At 44.4% G+C, this 18,673-nt stretch overlaps 1 protein-coding gene across 3 annotated transcripts in view; it reads left to right on the top strand.

The window, feature by feature from the left end:
• Nucleotides 1–18,673, top strand: part of exosc9 (exosome component 9) — a 137,356-nt gene that overhangs the window by 83,060 nt on the left and 35,623 nt on the right. For 2 of the 3 annotated variants that reach the window (XM_068023299.1, XM_068023128.1), the window contains one exon: nt 7,871–7,959. In XM_068023299.1, coding sequence (XP_067879400.1) covers nt 7,871–7,959 — 89 coding nt within the window. Of the gene's footprint in view, nt 1–7,870; nt 7,964–18,673 lie in introns of all 3 variants that reach the window. The other variant, XM_068023212.1, reaches the window with a different exon arrangement.

Here is an 18,673-nt window from a genome sequence, read left to right as displayed (position 1 = left end):
ACCACGGCTCCCTCGCTCGACAACTTCCTCCCTGCCTGACAGGTACATACTTATCAAGGACACGCATTAGCTGCTCCTTGAATAAGCTCCACATTTCGTTTGTGCCCATCCCCTGCAGTTTCCTTCCCCCATCCTACGCATCCTAAATCTTGCCTAATCGCGTCATAATTTCCTTTCCCCCAGCTATAATTCTTGCCCTGTGGTATATACCTGTCCCTGCCCATCGCTAAGGTAAACCTAACCGAATTGTGATCACTATCGCCAAAGTGCTCACCTACATCTAAATCGAACACCTGGCCGGGTTCATTACCCAGTACCAAATCCAATGTCGCATCGCCCCTGGTTGGCCTGTCCACATACTGTGTCAGAAAACCCTCCTGCACACACTGGACAAAAACAGACCCATCTAAAGCACTCGAACTATAGTATTTCCAGTCAATATTTGGAAAGTTAAAGTCCCCCATAACCACTACCCTGTTACTCTCGCTCCTGTCGAGAATCATCTTCGCTATCCTTTCCTCTACATCTCTGGAACTATTCGGAGGTCGATAGAAGACTCCCAACAGGGTGACCTCTCCTCTCCTGTTTCTAACCTCGGCCCATACTACCTCAGTAGACGAGTCCTCAAACGTCCTTTCTGCCGCTGTAATACTTTCCTTGATTAACAATGCCACACCCCCCCCTCTTTTACCCTCTTCTCTGTTCTTACTGAAACATCTAAATCCCGGAACCTGCAACATCCATTCCTGCCCCTGCTCTACCCATGTCTCCGAAATGGCCACAACATCAGGATTCCAGGTACCAGCCCATGCTGCAAGCTCACCCACCTTCTTCCGGATGCTCCTGGTGTTGAAGTAGACACACTTTAAACCAAGTTCTTGCTTGCCAGTGCCCTCTTGCGTCCCTGTAACCTTATCCCCTACCTCACTACTCTCAACAGCCTGTGCATTGGAACTACAATTTCGGTTCCCATTCCCTTGCTGATTTAGTTTAAACCCCCCCGAAGAGCACTAACAAATCTCCCCCCCCCAGGATATTGGTACCCCTCTGGTTCAGGTGAAGACCATCCTGTTTGTAGAGGTCCCACCTACCCCAGAAAGAGCCCCAATTATCCAGGAAACCAAAACCCTCCCTCCTACACCATCCCTGCAGCCACGTGTTCAACTCCTCTCTCTCCCTATTCCTCTCTTCGCTAGCACGTGGCACGGGCAACAACCCAGAGATAACAACTCTGGTTGTTCTCGCTCTAAGCTTCCACCCTAGCTCCCTGAATTTCTGCCTTAAATCCCCATCTCTCTTCCTACCTATGTCGTTGGTGCCTATGTGGACCACGACTTGGGGGTGCTCCCCCTCCCCCTTAAGGATCCCAAAAACACGATCAGAGACATCACGTACCCTGGCACCTGGGAGGCAACACACCAACCGTGAGTCTCTCTCGTTCCCACAGAACCTCCTATCTGTTCCCCTAACTATGGAGTCCCCAATGACTAATGCTCTGCTCCTCTTCCCCTTTCCCTTCTGAGCAACAGGGACAGACTCTGTGCCAGAGACCTGCACCCCATTGCTTACCCCTGGTAAGTCGTCCCCCGCAACAGTATCCAAAACGGTATACCTGTTGTTGAGGGAAACGGCCACAGGGGATCCCTGCACTGCCTGCTGGTTCCCTCTCCTTCCACTGACGGTAACCCATCTACCTACTTCTTTTACCTGAGGTGTGACTGCCTCCCTATAACTCCTGTCAATAATCCCCTCCGCCTCCCGAATGATCCGAAGTTCATCCAGCTCCACCCTAACGCGGTCTGCGAGGAGCTGGAGTTGGGTGCACTTCCCGCAGATGCAGTCAGCAGGGACACTCTTGGCGACCCCTACCTCCCACATTCTGCAGGAGGAACATACAACTGCCTTTACCTCCATTCCCCTATTCTAGATTCCCAACAAATCTACTGAAAAACCAAACAAAAAAAAAAGTCAAAACTTGTTCGCTTAGCAATCCGACGGACTGAACTTTTTAAATAAAAAGCTTACCTTATCAACACACCAGAGTCCTTTTTTTTTTGGTTTGAGGAGGAGGGTGGGTGGGAGACACGTGTAGTGTCTTGGGTACTGCCACTGCCCAAATAAATAGTTTTCCCTTACCCAGCAGTCCCCTGGTCCTCCGAAACAAAAGGGGATTAACTTGTAACTTACACTGAAATTGACCGCTCAGCTGTAAGTGACTTCTTGCCTTTATGATTTCTCATCTCTACCCAAACTGCTTCTACATCCTGGTCTCCTGAACTTAGGTCATCCCTCTCAATTGCACTAATATCATCAGTAATTACAGAGATACCCCTCCACCTTTTCCTAGCTTCCTGTCCTTCCTAAATGTCACATATCCTTCAACATTCAAGTCTGAATCGATGTCGTCCTGCAGCCATGTCTCTGTAATGACTATCAGATCGTATTTATTTATTTCTATTTGCACTCTCAATTCATCTGTTTTGTTTCGAATGCTATGTGCATTCAAATACAGCGCCTCTAGTTGTGTCTTTTTATTATTTTGTAACCTCTAGCCTTATCTGTTGATTTACTCTTAGATTTGTACGCTGTATCCCTTCCTGTCACAGTCTGTTTAACATTTCCCATATTTATACCTTTCTCTCTTGCTTTGTCTCTACTGCTTGATTTACCAGATCTTCCCAAATTTGATTCCTTGCCCCCACTACACAGTTTAAAACCCTCTCTACTTCCCTAGTTATGCGGCTCACTAAAACACCGGCCCCAGCACGGTTCAGGTGTAGACCGTCCCAACGGTATAGCCATTGCTTTCCCCAGTACTGTTGCCAGTGCCCCACACCAGTCTTTGAGCCACACATTCGTTTCTCTAATCTTACTTGCCCTATGCCAATTTGCACGTGGGTCAGGTAATAATCCAGAGATTATTACCTTTGAGGTTCTGCTTCTTAATTTGGCGCCTAGTTGCTCATACTGACTATGCAGAACCTCTTTCCTTGTCCTGAACAAGCAGTGCCTGGCAAAGAAAAAAACACCCACGTTGCAGTTTACCAGGGGGTCTAATGTCCATAGTTCGACCTTTGGATGCGTGCCTCAACGAGCCATTCAATGATCATGTTCGCGCTGAATGGAATAGCTGGATGGTTGACTGAGGAAAAAACCTTCACAAAGAGAGGGAATATGCACGCTGCACCACATGATGTTTTGTGTGGTTTTGTCATCAAATCACTATTAGTGCACAAACTGTCATCAGATCGTTCAGAAAATGCGGAATATCCAATTCAATGGATGGAGAGAGGATGATTTGTCGTGGAGGGATGGTTGTGAAACTGAAAGCACCACATTTGATCCAGAGTGGGTTCCTTACGATAATGCCTTGATAAAGTGACTCTGTGATGGATACTGAAGATGACAGGTTTTGTATTTGACAGGTTTTACAAATGTGGATTAATTAAGGAAAGCCAGCACAGATTTGTTCAGAGAAAATTGCATTTTAACTAACTTGCATAAGTTTTTTGATGAGGTAACAGAGGGGGTGAATGAGGGCAATGTGGTTGATCAGATCTTTCAAAAGGCATTTAATAAAGTGCCACATAACAGGCTTGTCAGCAAAGTTAGAGCTAATGGAATAAAAGGGACAGTAGCAACATGGATACTAAATTGGCTGAGTGACAGGAAACAGAATAGTTGTGAAAGTTTGTTTTTCGGACTGGAGGAAGGAATATAGTGGTGTTCTCCAGGGATCGGTTTGTGACTCCTGCTTTTCTAGATATATATTAATGACCTAGACTTGGGTGCACAGAGCACAACGTCCAAGTTTTGTGTCATCTGCAAATTTTGAAGTATGTGAACTGAGGAGCATAGTGATAAACTTCAAGAGGACATGGACAGGTTGGTGGAATGGGCAGACAAGTGGCAGATGAAATTTAATACGGAGAAGTGTGAAGTGATTCATTTTGGTAGGAACAATGAGGAGAGGCAATATAAATTAAAGGGTACAATTCTCAAAGTGGGGGCAGGCGCAGAGTGACCTGGGGGTATATGTGCACAAGTCATTGAAGGTTGCATGGCAGGTTGAGAAAGTGGTTAATAAAGCACATGGGATCTGGGCTTTATAAATAGGGGCATATAATACAAAAACAAGGAAGTTATGATAAACCTGTATAAAACATTGGTTCGGCCTCAACTGGAGTCTTGTGTCCATTTTTGGGCACCTCACTTTCAGAAGGTTGTTAAGACATTGGAGAGGTTGTAGAAAAGGGTCACAAGAATAGTTCCAGGGATGCAGAACTTCATTTGCATAGAAAGGTTGGAGAAGCTGGGCCTGTTCTTGAAGAGAAGATTAAGAGGAGATTTGATGGAGGTGTCAAAATCAAGAGCGTTCTGGACAAAGTGGATGAGGAGAAACTGTTTCCATTGGCTGAAGGATCCAAAACTAGAGGACACGGATTTAAGGTGATTGGCAAAAGAAGCAACAGCTACAGGAAAATAAACTTTTTTTACGCAGCAAGTGAGTCGGATCTGGAATGCACTGCCTAAGAGTCTGGTGGAGGCAGATTCAGTTGAGGCCTTCAAAAGAGAACTGGATAACTATCTGAGGAGAAAGGATTTGCAGGGCTACAGGGAAATGGTAGGGGAGTGGGATTAGATGAGCTGCTCTTGCAGAGAGCCAACATGGGCACAATGGGCCGAATGGCCTACTTCTGTGCTGTAGCCATTCTATGATACTATTCACCAGCAGTTGATTGCCCAATGATTCACCTGATTTACTCCTTGCCCCCAAATCCCAACCTGACTCCTCACTACTGCGTCAAGAATCCTCAGTACCACCTCTGCCCTGCAATGAAGAACCTCCAACCTCTAACCAGCTGTCATATACGAGACAGCTGACATTGCAGAGTCAGTAGCTACTATGCTATGAAAGCATGCTGCAGACAAAGTTGCAAAGTCAAAAGTAGCGATTTTGTTTTGTTTTTAAATTTGTTGATATGTGCCATATTTTCACTCATATGTTAGTCTGTAATGCTTTCCCATGAAATGCTGCCCCAACAGTTTCAACATGTGCGATGGAAGGTTTCTGATGCTCAGAAATTGGCTCTAGACATGCTGGTCATCAACAACCTCAAGGAACTCGAGCCTGAGAAAGCCTGATTGCAGATGGCAACATCTTGGATGATGTCAAGGCAATCTGGCCCAGCTGGCTTTTTGTTACCAGGGTGGACATTAGTTGAGGGGGTTCTGATTGAAGAGATGTGGCATCATCTTGAGAGTGGACAACATCGGCCACTCCCTTGTGCCATTCCCATGGAACTGCAGCTTGTCACTACTGCTGATCTGCAGGAGAGTGGGCTGCAGGATATCAGCAATGTGATTCAAGCCCATATCCATATGTTCCTCCAGTCTTCAAAGATGCTGGAGATAATGGAACCCAGAGCCTGAATGGCACCAGAGCTCAGCTTCAATCAAAACTGTAAGAGCTGATGATACAGGTTCTTGGTGTGAGAGCCAACTGATTATCCATAGAGGTTTCTGTGGTTTCCACACATTCCAGGATACTGATGCCTAGCGATAGAATGCCATACAAGCTGAAAGCAGCCTCCTCCATGCACTTTGATACGGTGTGGCAGTCCCTAGCCAGACTTCCTAGTACTTGAACAATTGCTGGTGTGCAGTAAGTATTTTTCTTTTGAAGGCTGGGCATCTGTATCCTCCTCAGTAGAATTTGGACCTTTTAGACCCAAGTTTGTCTTGAGTGAACCATCTTCTGGGCTGTCCTTTCCACTATCACTTCTTATGCAGGTAACCTCTCTCAACTCACTATCTATTCTACCAGGGTGTTCATTTCCATGCTGGTATTTTGGAGAAATGGAGCAAGTGTAGGTGCTTCTGCAGTACGATTGTCCCTCTCCGAATTCTGCAAGGTCCAAGTTGTCAGATCCACCTCGGAAAAGGGAGGACCAGGGTCAGTATTGCATAAAAAGGCTAGGAAGTAACAGCTGATTGGCAGAACTGCAGCACCAGATTGCTGCACTGCTTGGAATATAGGAAAGAGAAAACTTACAGGAAGTCGGCAGCACTCTACAGCCTGTTGATTAATTTGTCTGCTCCAATCTTGTCCATGGTTCCCTCCTCCATTTGCGTTGGGGGGCTTGGATGGAGGCTATCCCTCCCCTGCTTCTGCTTCTCTCCAGTTATTGTGAGCTGGCTTCTCCTGCAGAGAGAGAGAGGGAGTGACTTAGTGTGTAGCGTTTATTAATAAAGGATTGCACAGGTGTGTGGGGAAGCTTCATGGCCGGGATTTTATGCCCCCTCTCCCCAACCCCCACCAGGAGCAGGCTGGTGGGGGTCGTAAAATTAATTGGGGGTGGGGGGGGTGCTGTTTCCAAAGTGTTCCAGCCCCCAATGCAATTTTACAAGGGGAAGTGGCGGCGCGAAACGGTCCACCTGCCCCAGGCCAATCAGGGCCCTTAAGTGACCAATTAACTCCCCCTTAAGGGGCTACTCCACCAGCAGCGGGCGGGCTGCTGAGGTCCCCCAGGAGGCCGCCAAGTAAAACCTGTTGCCTCCTTGTGGGCTGGGGTGGGGGTCGCTCCTGAGTGGGCACCCTGTGTCCCATGGAGGGCCGCCCTGCCCCCCCCACCACAGCCCAACGATCCCCACTACACAACACTGCCTCAGATGGGCATAAAATCCTGGCGTGGCTCCTCAGGCCTGGCAGAGGTGGGCTCACCCCTGACTTTTTAGCCGGTGGGTGGGACCTCCCACCCAACATAAAATTCCAGCCCATATGTTGTGCGTGCTAAGAGGGGGAAGCAGCAAGTTGCGAGCAAGATATCGAGATGTGTGCGACAAAGTGACTTAATTGTGAAAGGTGCAGAAGGGTGAAATGCTTAGTAGTTGCTGCCAGGTAAAATTAGACTGTTGGTGCCTGTAGGAGGGCACCAACAACAGGTGTGTATGAGAAGGAAGGTTGGTTTAGTAGCCCCTGTGATTCATAGAGAAGCATGTGGTGCGGGGGGAGGGAAGTGTTTGTCATGCTAAGTGGGGGTGAGGGTGTGGAAGGAAGTACTATGGTCAGGCCTAATGCAGAGAAGTAGAGCTCCAAAGACAGTTTTGTTCTTGATGGTCAGGTAGTTGAAGCATTGTGCTATTGAATCCATGTCCTGAGGGTGATGTTACAGGCATTGGCATTGTCTGCCACCTCCCTCAAGCCAGTGTTTCAATCATAAAATTCTCTTCTTTGTTTTCAAATCTTTCCAAACCCTTACCCCCTCCCCATCTCTCTAACCTCCTCAAGCCCTACAGCCTCTGAGATCTCTGCACTCCTCCAATTCTGGTCTCTTGCACATCCCATTTTAACTGCTCCACCATTGGCGGCTGTGCTTTCAGTTGCCTCGGCCCTAAACTCTGGAATTCCCTCCCTACACCTCTCTGCTTCTCTACATCTCTCTTCTTTAAGATGCTCCTTAAGACCAAGCTATTGGTCATCTGTCCTAATAACTCTTCATGTGGTTCAGTGCCAAATTTTGTTTGATAATAATCCTGTGAAGGACCTAGAGACATTTTACTGCTTTCAAGGCGCTTTATAAATACAGATTGTTGATGTTGTAGCAACTGCTTGGGAACCTATGCCTGTTTTTAAATCGACCATCTATAACGACAATAGGAATAATATCAGAACAAATGCAAGCTCAGCTTTGATGCCCCTTATATTGAATACACTGGTGATGCTCATTGTCTAGCATATCACATAAAGATTGACTAATAGATTGAGGTGCTGGAGGTACCTGTGGACTCTTACATAAATTACCATCTCCAGGAAAGAAGGAAGAAACTGGGAACAAGGAAGAAGAATAATCTTAACTTTTCATTTCAGGTTCTCCGTTGCACTAAAATCGCTGGTGTGAAGGTGGCAGAGATCACAGAACTAATGCAGAAAGCTTTAGAAAATGATAAAAAAGTCAGGCAAGTTTATTTTAAACTCTTTATTTAATAATTTTTGTACAAAGTGCTGTATTTTGAACATGAATTAATTTATAAGTTGGAGCTCCTCCGATGGTGAGTAAACAGGCAGATTCAGTATCTGATGTATACTGAGTTATCACTCGACGTGGAGGCAGTAGATTTGGCCTCTGTGTCCCTCGGCTGGGGAGGGGCAAACTTGGCTATAGTTCCTGATCAGTATCCAGTGTCTCCTGCTGGCCAGTGCATCTCCTTGGATTTTGGTGAGGATAGCGTAAAGCTCTCTTACAGTCCCTTGCTATTTGAGTCCTTGACTTTTGCTGTCTAGTTTTCCACGAAAAATGGCCACTTGGGTGATATTGTTTTGGGGGTGGTGAGGAGCAGAAAGAGCATACCCCAACATGAGTCACCCTTTTTGGGAGGGGGATGGAAAAGTCTTTAGCATCCAAATATGTTTTGACTTGCTTACTTGGATCAATCGGGGCAATTAAACAGAAGATTAGAATTGGGCTGTTTTCCAAAAATTTTGGTACTCATGCCTGAAAATATAAACTTGGCCTTTTATGAATGTGAGTGGTATTTTTAACATGCTATGCGCATGATTTGCCAGGTATACATTTTTAAAATTTATATATCTGCTGAAATGTACTGCAAAAGTGATTACATTTAACAATTTTGAGGGATAATATATAATTTATATTTGTCATAATTTCAGATTGGTAATTTCTAAAGGTCGTCATAGTGAGAGAGAGATACAGCACTGAAACAGGCCCTTCAGCCACACATTTATACCAATCCTACATTAATCCCATATTCCCTACCACATCCCCACCTTCCCTCACTTCTCCTACCACCTACTTACACTAGGGGCAATTTACAATGGCCAATGGTCTATCAACCTGCAAGTCTTTGGCTGTGGGTGGAAACCGGAGCACCCGGCGGAAACCCACGTGGTAACAGGGAGAACTTGCAAACTCCGCACAGGCAGTACCCAGAACCGAACCCAGGTCACTGGTGCTGTAAAGCCGCAGTGCTAACCACTGCGCCACTGTACCGTTTTAAAGAAAAATTACAAACTCAAAGATATGGAAGCGAATGTTTTCTGCTAGGCATTTCTAAGACTTTGTATAATATTTCACATTTAATTCAGAAGGATAGATTTAAAAGCTGGTGACAGGAGTGGCCCACTTGTTCCTGCTCCACGTACAATTAGGATATTGCCATAATCTCAAGATGATGTGAGGAAGGAAAGAACTACTGATTTTTAAAACAACATTGTCTGTCGCAAATCCTTTCAGTCACTACTCTGATGATTTTAGCAAGACTTTGACAAGGTCCCACATGGCAGACTGGTTTAAAGAAAAAAAGCCCATGGGATCCAGGGAAAAGTAGCAAGATGGATACAAAATTGGCTCAGTGGCAGGAATCAAAGGGTAATTATTGACGGATGTTTTTGTGACTGGAGGGCTGTTTCTAGTGACGTTCCTTGGATCCTCTGCTTTTTGTGGTATTAACGATTTGGACGTCCACGTAGGGGGCATGATCAAGAAGTTTACAGGCGACACAAAGATTGGCCGTGTGGTAGATAGCGAGGAGGATAGCTATAGGCTGCACAAAGTTATTGATGGACTGGTCAGGTGGGCAGAAAGTGGCAAATGGAATTCAACCTAGAGAGGTGTGAGGCGATGCATTTGGGGAGGTCAAAAAAAGCAAAGGAATACACGATTAATGGGAGAATACTTGGAGGTGTAGAGGAAGTGAGGGACCTTGGAGTGAATGACCACATATCCCTAAAGATAGTAGGACAGGTCATTAAGGTGGTTAACAAAGCATATGGAATCCTTTCCTTTATTAGCCGAGGTATAGAATATAAGAGCAGGGAGGTTATGCTGGAACTGTATAACTCATTGGTTAGGCCACAACTTGAGTACTGTTTGCACTTCTGGTCGCCTCATTACAGAAAGGATATAATTGCACTAGTGAGGGTACAGAGGAGATTTACAAGGATGTTGCCCGACTGGAAAAATGTACCAATGAGGAAAGATTGGATAGGCTGGGGTTGTTCTCTTTGGAACAGAGAAGGCTGAGGGGAGATCTGATTGAACTGTACAAAATTGTGAGGGGCCTGGATAGAGTGAATATGAAGGGCTTATATACATTAGTAGAGAGGTCAGTGACTAGGGGGCATAGACTTAAAGTGATTGGTAGAAAGATTAGAGGGGAGGTGAGGAAAAGTTACCTATGAACATACGAATTCGGAGCAGGAGTAGGCCATTCGGCCCTTCGAGCCTGCTCCACCATTCAATAAGTTCATGGCTGAACTGATTACTCCACATTTCCACCTACCCTCCATAACCTTCCACCCTGTTGCTTATCAAGAATCTATCTACCTCTGCCTTCAAAATATTCAAAGCCTTTGCTTCGACCGCCTTTTGAAGAAGAGAATTCCAAAGACTCACGACCCTCAGAGAAAAAATTTCTCTTCATCTCTGTCTTAAATGGGCATCTCCTTATTTTTAAACAGTGACCCCTAGTTCTAGATTCTCCCATAAGGGGAAACATCCTTTGCACATCCACCCTGTCAAGATCCCTCAGGATTTCATATGTTTCAATCAAGTCGCCTCTTACTTTTCTAAATTCCAGCAGATACAAGCCTAGTTGTCATGCTAGGTCCCCACCTGCCAAGAATGAGGCACATTAATTTTGTCATGAACATTGATTTTAAACCATTACTGGAGTGAAGAAAGGACTTGTTAAACTGATCAGCCGATGCTGAAAGACATTTGCATATTAACAGACCATGTTCGGAAGGACAAAGCAACCATTCCCCGATGCATTCAAACCACAATAGACCTTTGATCACCAGACATTGAAGGTGGGGGAGCTCGCATTCCATGTTGACTGCTAAGATAGCCGAATACACAAACAGACATGGTCAAACCAGCTAGCCACGTGATGAACCTGCTGGGCAACCTGAGTTTTTTGAATTTGTACAAACAGTTTGGGGAGAAAGCAGTTTGCTCTTGGACTGTTTGCTCCCGTCTCTTTTTCACAAGCCTCTGAATCCACTGAAGACACATGAACCCCAAGAGAGAAAAGTCTCCTACAGTGAACAAGGTTTAGGAAGAATACTGGGCCCCACGAAAAGCAAGATCTACCTACAATCAAGGACTCTACAGTGAGCTCGAAGAACCATAACAACAACTCTTCATATATTGCCTCAAACCTTTCCAGTTTATTTTTCTTCTCTTTTCCGTCTCTATTTGCATGTGTGTATCGCATATACATGATACTGTGGGCGTGTCGTATATCCGTAGGCGTCAACCAAATTAGACTATAAGTTTAATAAATTTCAACTTTTCTTCTTTAAACCTAAGAAAGCCTGTTTGTGCTGGTTTCTTTGCCTTATAATTGGAAAACGGTGAACAAGGATTCACCAAGGGCGAGCTAAAAACACGGTGTGTTGAAAATTAAACCCTGTTACATTAAGACGAGGTGAAGGCTGAAAGGGAACCCGAGACATCTTTCTCACTTGGTCGTAACACTAGCCTGTCCAATCTTTCCTCTGTACTGCCTCCAACACATTTACATCCTTCCTTAAATAAGGAGACCAGTACGGTACACACCAGTGTACAGATGTGGTCTCACCAATGCCCTGTATAACTGAAGCATAACCTTTGTATTCAATTCCCCTCGCGATAAACGATACAATTCTATTAGCTTTCCTAATTATGTGCTGTACCTGCATACAGGGCGGCACAGTGGCGCAGTGGTTAGCACCGCAGCCTCACAGCTCCAGGGACCCGGGTTCGATTCTGGGTACTGCCTGTGTGGAGTTTGCAAGTTCTCCCTGTGTCTGCGTGGGTTTTCTCCGGGTGCTCCGGTTTCTTCCCACAAGCCAAAAGACTTGCAGGTTGGTAGGTAAATTGGCCATTATAAATTGTCACTAGTATAGGTAGGTGGTAGGGAAATACAGGGGCAGGTGGGGATGTTTGGTAGGAATATGAGATTAGTGTAGGATTAGTATAAATGGGTGGTTGATGTTCGGCACAGACTCGGTGGGCCGAAGGGCCTGTTTCAGTGCTGTATCTCTAATCTAATCTACTAACCTTTTGTGATTCATGCACTGGGACACCCAGATCCCTCTGCATCTCAGAGCTCTACAATCTCTCACCATTCAGATAATATGCTTTTTTATTCTTCCTGCCAAAGTGGACAATTTCATACTTTCCCATATTATACTCCATTTGCCAGGTCTTTGCCCACTTAACCTATCTATATCCCTTTGTAGCCCCCTTATGTCCTCTTCACAGTTACTATCTTTGTGTCATCAGCAAATTTAGCAAACATACCTTTGATCCCTTCATCTAAGTCATTTATATAAATTGTAAAAAGTTGAGGCCCCAGCACAGGTCCCTGTAGCACACCACTCTTTACATCTTGCCAACTAGAAAATGACCCATTTATTCCTGTAGCTAACCAATCTTCTCTCCATGCCAATATGTTACCCCCTACACCATGAGCTTTTATTTTCTGCAATAACCTTTGATGTGGCACCTTATCAAATGCTTTCTGGAAATCTAAGTACAATACATCCACCGTTCACCCTTATCCACAGCACATGTAACTCGCTCAAAGAAGTCCAAAAATTGGTTAAACGTGATTTCCCTTTCACAAAACCATGTTGACTCTGCCTGATTACCTTGAATTTTTCTAAGTGCCCTGCTATATCGTCTTTAATAATAGCTTCTGACATTTTCCCTAAGACAGATGTTAAGCTAACTGGCCTGTAGTTTCCTGCTTTCTGTCTCCCTCCCTTTTTGAATAAAGGAGTTACATTCGTTATTTTCCAATCTGACGGAACCTTCCCCGAATCTAGGGAATTTTGGAAAATTTAAACTAACCCATCAACTGTCTCATTAGTCATTTCTTTTAACATCCTAGGATGAAGTCGGACCCGGGGACTTGTCAGCCCGCAGCTCCAACAATTTGCTCAGTACCACTTCCCTGGTGATTGTAATTTTCTTGAGTTCCTCCCTCCCTCCCATTTCCTGACTTACAGCTAATACTGGGATGTTACTTGTATCCTCAATAGTGAAGACCGATGCAGAATATCTGTTCAATTCATCTGCCATCTCCTTATTATCCATTATTAATTCCCCAGACTCACTTTTTATAGGACCAATGCTCAGTTTGTTAACGCTTTTCTTTTTTAAATATCTATAGAAACTATTACTATCTGTCTTTATATTTCTAGCTAGCTTTCTCTCGTACTCTAATTTTACCTTCCTTATCAATCTTTTAGTCATTCTTTGCTGTTTTTTATATTCTGTCCAATCTTCTGACCTGCCTCCCATCTTTGCGCAATTATAGGCTTTTTCTTTAAGTTTGATGTTATCTTTAACTGTTTTAGTTAACCACGGATAGCGAGTCCCATCCTTGGAATTTTTCTTTCTCGTTGAAAAGTTTTTTCACCCAGAGGGTGGTGGGGGTCTGGAACTCACTGCCTGAAAGAGTAGTTGAGGTAGAAACCCCCAACTCATTTGAAAGGTGTCTGCATATGCACCTTAAGTGCCGTAACCTGCTGGGCTACAGACCAAATGCTGGAAGGTGGGATTAGACTGCGTGGCTCTTTTTTTGGCAAGTGCAGATACAGTGGGCCAAGTGGCCTCTTTCTGTACCATAAACTTTCTATGATGCCCATCTTTACTATTTTCTGTCATAATCTTTTGAAGAGTGAAGGCTGCTTTAAACTCATGACAAGCTCATTTATTGGAGAACAATTCTGCCTACAAGAATTTTAAAGTGTAATTGTTTTTCAACAGAGAAACATCAGGGTGCAGTTTGACTACGCTCTTCACTCTTGGGTCAAATAACAAATTGATAATGGATGGGAAACATCCGCAATAATATCTGCAAAGATCCACAAGTCAACCCATGTAATATAAAATAAAAACAGTAAGTGCTGGAAATGCACAGCAGATCTGATAGCATCTATGGAGAGAGAAACAGAGTTAATGTTTCAGGTCTGTGACCATTCATCAGAACTAGCAAAGGTTAAAAGTCTGTGATAGTGTGGAGGGCAGGAGAGATTAAATGACAAAGATGTCAATGGAACAAAAGGCAAAGGGAGTGATAATAGCTGTAGTAAAATGGAAAGCATTTGTACAGAGAGTGTGTTAATGGCAGAATAATGAACAGCTCTGTCTGAAAGCAAAAACATAAAAAGCAAGTTTGAGACTGGTACATAGTAAAAAAAAAAAAATCACAAGGGCAGTTATGGTCTGAAGTCATTGAACTCGGTGTTGAGTCCAGAGGGCTGTAGAGTGCCTAATTGGAAGATAAGGTGCTGTTCCTCGAGTTTACGTTGAGCTTTACGAGAACACTGCAGTAGGCCGAGCTTACGTTGAGTGTCGTTTCCCATATATTGATTTGTGAAGTCAGGAAGATGGTATTTTTCGTGTAGGGAGAAGAATTTTGCACTTCATGCACAGGTAACAAATCATCCTTCTTACAGCAGTCTGGAGCCAAATTCATTGTGGTCTTGGGCATGTGTGTGGCATTGCACCAGGAATGGAAGAATTGTTGTAGAAGGGAGGGCATCGGTTTTCTGAGTTCTGGGGCAAGTGGGACCTGTACAAGATGGACAGTCTGCACCTTAACAGGACCAGAGCTAACATCCTCGCGTGGAGATTTGCAAGTGCTGTTGGGGAGTGTTTAGACTAGCTTGTCGGGAATGGGAACTTGAGGTGTAGCTCAAATTGGAAGGAAGTAAACCTGATAACAGGAGGTAGAAAAGTAGCAAGTGACATGAGAAGGCAGGCGAAATAAAGGTGAGCATCAACTAGGCTTAGAATGCAGAATGTCAAGAAGACAAGGTTAAGAGCACTCTACCTGAATGCACGCAGAATTCGCAACAAAGGGCCAAATAGAGGTAAATGGGTATGATCTAATTGCCATAACGGAAATGTGGCCAGAGGGTGACCAAGACTGGGAACTGAATATGCAAGGGTATTCGACATTTAGGAAGGACAGGCTAAAAGGAAAAGGAGGTGATGCGCCGATGAAAAGGGATGGGATCAGTACATTGGTAAGGGAGAATCTCAGATCGGAAGAACAAAATGTGGAATCTGTTTGGGTGGAGCTACGAAACAGCAAGGGGCAGCAAACATTGGTAGGACCACCAAACGGTAGTGGTAGTGTGGGGCATGGAATTAGTCAGGAGATTGGAGAAGCATGTGCATGGGTAATACAGTAATTTATTTTTTTTTATTTTATTTTTTATTTATTTATTTAGAGATACAGCACTGAAACAGGCCCTTCGGCCCACCGAGTCTGTGCCGACCATCAACCACCCATTTATACGAATTCCATATTCCTACCACATCCCCACCTGTCCCTATATTTCCCTACCACATACCTGTACTAGGGGCAATTTATAATGGCCAATTTTACCTATCAACCTGCAAGTCTTTGGCATGTAGGAGGAAACCAGAGCACCCGGAGAAAAACCATGCAGACACAGGGAGAACTTGCAAACTCCACACAGGCAGTACCCAGAATTGAACCCGGGTCGCTGGAGCTGTGAGGCTGCGGTGCTAACCACTGCGCCACTGTGCCGCCCCAAATCATGGGTGACTTCAATCTGCACATAGACTGGATAAACCTAATGAGCACGAATGCTGTGGAAGATGAGTTTCTGGAGCCAGCACGTAGAAAATCCTACAAGAGAAGAGGCAATACTGGACCTAATCCTAGGGAATGAAGCCAGACAAGTGGTAGAAGTGTCAGTGGGGGAGCATTTCTGGGATAGTAAAATTTAAGGTAGTTATGGAAAAGGACAAAGATGGACCAGAAATAAACACACTGAATTGGGGGGAGACCGATTTCAATATGATAAAACAGGATCTGGCCAAAGTGGACTGGGAGCAGCTACTGGTAGGAAAATCGACATCAGACCAGTGGGAGTCATTCAAAAAGGAAAAATGAGAGTTCAGGGCCAACATGTTCCTGTAAAGGTGAAGGGTAGGACCAACAAGTCCAGGGAACCCTGGATGTCAAGGGATATAGAGGATTGGATAAGGGAAAAAAAAAAGGAGGCTTATGGCAGATTCAGAGCGCTGAAAACAGCGGAGGCACTTGAGGGTATAGAAAATGTAGGGGGGGGGGTATTTAAAAAGGTAATTAGGAGAGCAAAGAGGGGACATGAAAAAACACTGGCGGGTAAGATAAAGGAAAATCCTAAGGTGTTTTATGAGTATATTAAGGGCAAGAGGATAACCTGGGAAAGAGTAGGGCCCATAGGGACCAATGTGGCAATCTGTGTGTGGAGCCAGAGCACATAGATGAGGTTTTAAATGATTACTTTTCATCTGTGTTCACTATGGAGAAGGACAATCTAAGTGTAGAGTTTAGGGAGGGGGATTGTGATATGCTTGAACAAGTAAGCATTGAAAGGGAGTAAGTATTAGCTGTTTTATCGGGTTTAAAAGTGGATAAATCCCCAGGCCCAGATGAGATGTCTCCCAGGCTGTTATGTGAGGCAAGGGGCTGTGTCACAAATTTTCAAATCCTCTCTGGTCACAGGAGAGGTACCAGAGGACTGGAGGGCAACGAATGTGGTACCATTATTCAAGAAGGGTAGCAGGGATAAACCAGGTAATTTACAGGCCGGTGAGTCTTAACATCAGTGGTAGGGAAACTATTGGAAAAGATTCTGAGGGACAGGATTAATCTCCACTTGGAGAGGTAGGGATTAATCAGGGATAGTCAGCATGGCTTTATCAGGGAGCGATTGTGTCTAACAAACTAGATTGAATTTTTCAAGGAGGTGACTAGATGTGTAGAGAGGGTAAAGCAGTTGATGTAGTCTACATGGACTTCAGTAAGGCTTTTGATAAGGTCCTGCCTGGGAGATTGGTTAAGAAGGTAAGAGCCCATGGGATCCAGGTAATTCGGCAAATTGGATCCAAATTGGCTTAGTGGCAGGAGGCAGAGGGTGATGGTCGAGGGTTGTTTTTGCAATTGGAAGCCTGTGACCAGTGGTGTACTGCAGGGATCAATGCTGGGATCCTTGCTGTCTGTAGTGTATATTAATGATTTAGATGTGAATATAGGAGGTATGATCAGTAAGTTCACAGATGACATGAAAATTGGTGGTGTCGTAAATAGTGAGGAGGAAAGCCTTAGATTACAGGACAATATAAATGGGCTGGTAAGATGGGCAGAGCAGTGGCAAATGGAATTTAATCCTGAAAAGTGTGAGGTGATGCATTTTGGGAGGACGAACAAGGCAAGGAAATATACAATGGATGGTGGGACCCTAGGAAGTACAGAGGGTCAGAGGGACCTTGGTGTACTTGTCCATAGATCATTGAAGGCAGCAGCACAGGTAGTTTAGGTGGTTAGAAAGGCATATGTGACGCTTGCTTTTATTAGCCGAGGCATAGAATATAAGAGCAGGGAGGTTATGATGGAGCTATATAAAACGCTAGTTGGGCCACAGCTGGAGTACTGTGTACAATTCCGGGCACCACACTATAGGAAGGATGTGATTGCCCTGGAGAGGGTGCAGAGGAGATTCAACAGGATGTTGCTTGGGCTGGAGCAGTTCAGCTATGAAGAGAGACTGGATATGCTAGGGTTGTTTTCCTTGGAGCAGAAAGGCTGAGGGGGGACCTAATTGAGGGATACAAAATTATGAGGGAGATAGATGGGAAGAAACTTTTTCCCTTAGCGGAGGGGTCAATAACCGGGGCGGTGTAGATTTAAGGCAAGAGGTTCAGAGGGAATTTGAGGGAAAAAAACTTCACCCAGAGGGTGGTTGGAATCTGGAATAGACTGCCTGAAGGGGTGGTAGAGGCAGGAACCCTCACAACATTTAAGAAGTATTTAGATGAGCACTTGAAATGCCATAGCACACAAGGCGACGGGCCAAGTGCTGGAAACTGGGATGAGAATCGATAGTTGCTTGATGGCCAGCACAGACACGATGGGCCAAAGGGCCTGTTTCTGTGCTGTCTCACTGTATGATTCTGTTAGGGATGGTTTTCTGGAGCAGTATGTAGAGGAATCAACTGGAGAACACGCTATTTCAGATCTAATATGTAATGAGAAAGGGCTAAGTAATAATCTTGTTGTAGAAAACCCTTTAGGGATGAGTGACCGTAATCTGATAGAATTTTACATTATGTTTGAAGTGAGGTAGTTCAACTTGAATTTGAACAGAGGAAATTCTGAAGGTATGAGGGGCAAATTGCCTTAGGTGGATTGGGAAAATACATTCAAAGGTAAGATATTACATAGGCAATGGATAGTCTTTAAAGAAATATTACATAGTTTACAGCAACTTTACATTCCTTCAAGGCACAAAAATCCCAAAAGTAAAGGCTGTCAACTGTGGATAACAAAGGAAGTTAAGGATTGTATAAGATTAAAAGAAAAGTTCTATAAAGTTGCCAGAAATAGTAGTAAACATGAGGATTGGGAGGATTTTAGAATACAGCAAAGGAGGATGAAGAAACTGATAAAGAAAAGGAGAATAGAATATGAATGTAAGCTAGCAAAAAATATAAAAACAGTCTGTAAAAGCTTCTCTAGGTACGTAAAAAGGAAAAGTTTGGCTAACACAAATGTGGGTCCATTACAGGCCAAGTCAGGAGAATTTATAATGGGGAATACAGAAATGGCAGAGAAGCTAAATCATTACTTTGTGTCC

Source organism: Heterodontus francisci, chromosome 1 (assembly GCF_036365525.1).
Source record: "Heterodontus francisci isolate sHetFra1 chromosome 1, sHetFra1.hap1, whole genome shotgun sequence".
Lineage (NCBI taxonomy): Eukaryota > Metazoa > Chordata > Chondrichthyes > Heterodontiformes > Heterodontidae > Heterodontus > Heterodontus francisci.
This window is presented reverse-complemented; position numbering and strand designations above follow the sequence as displayed.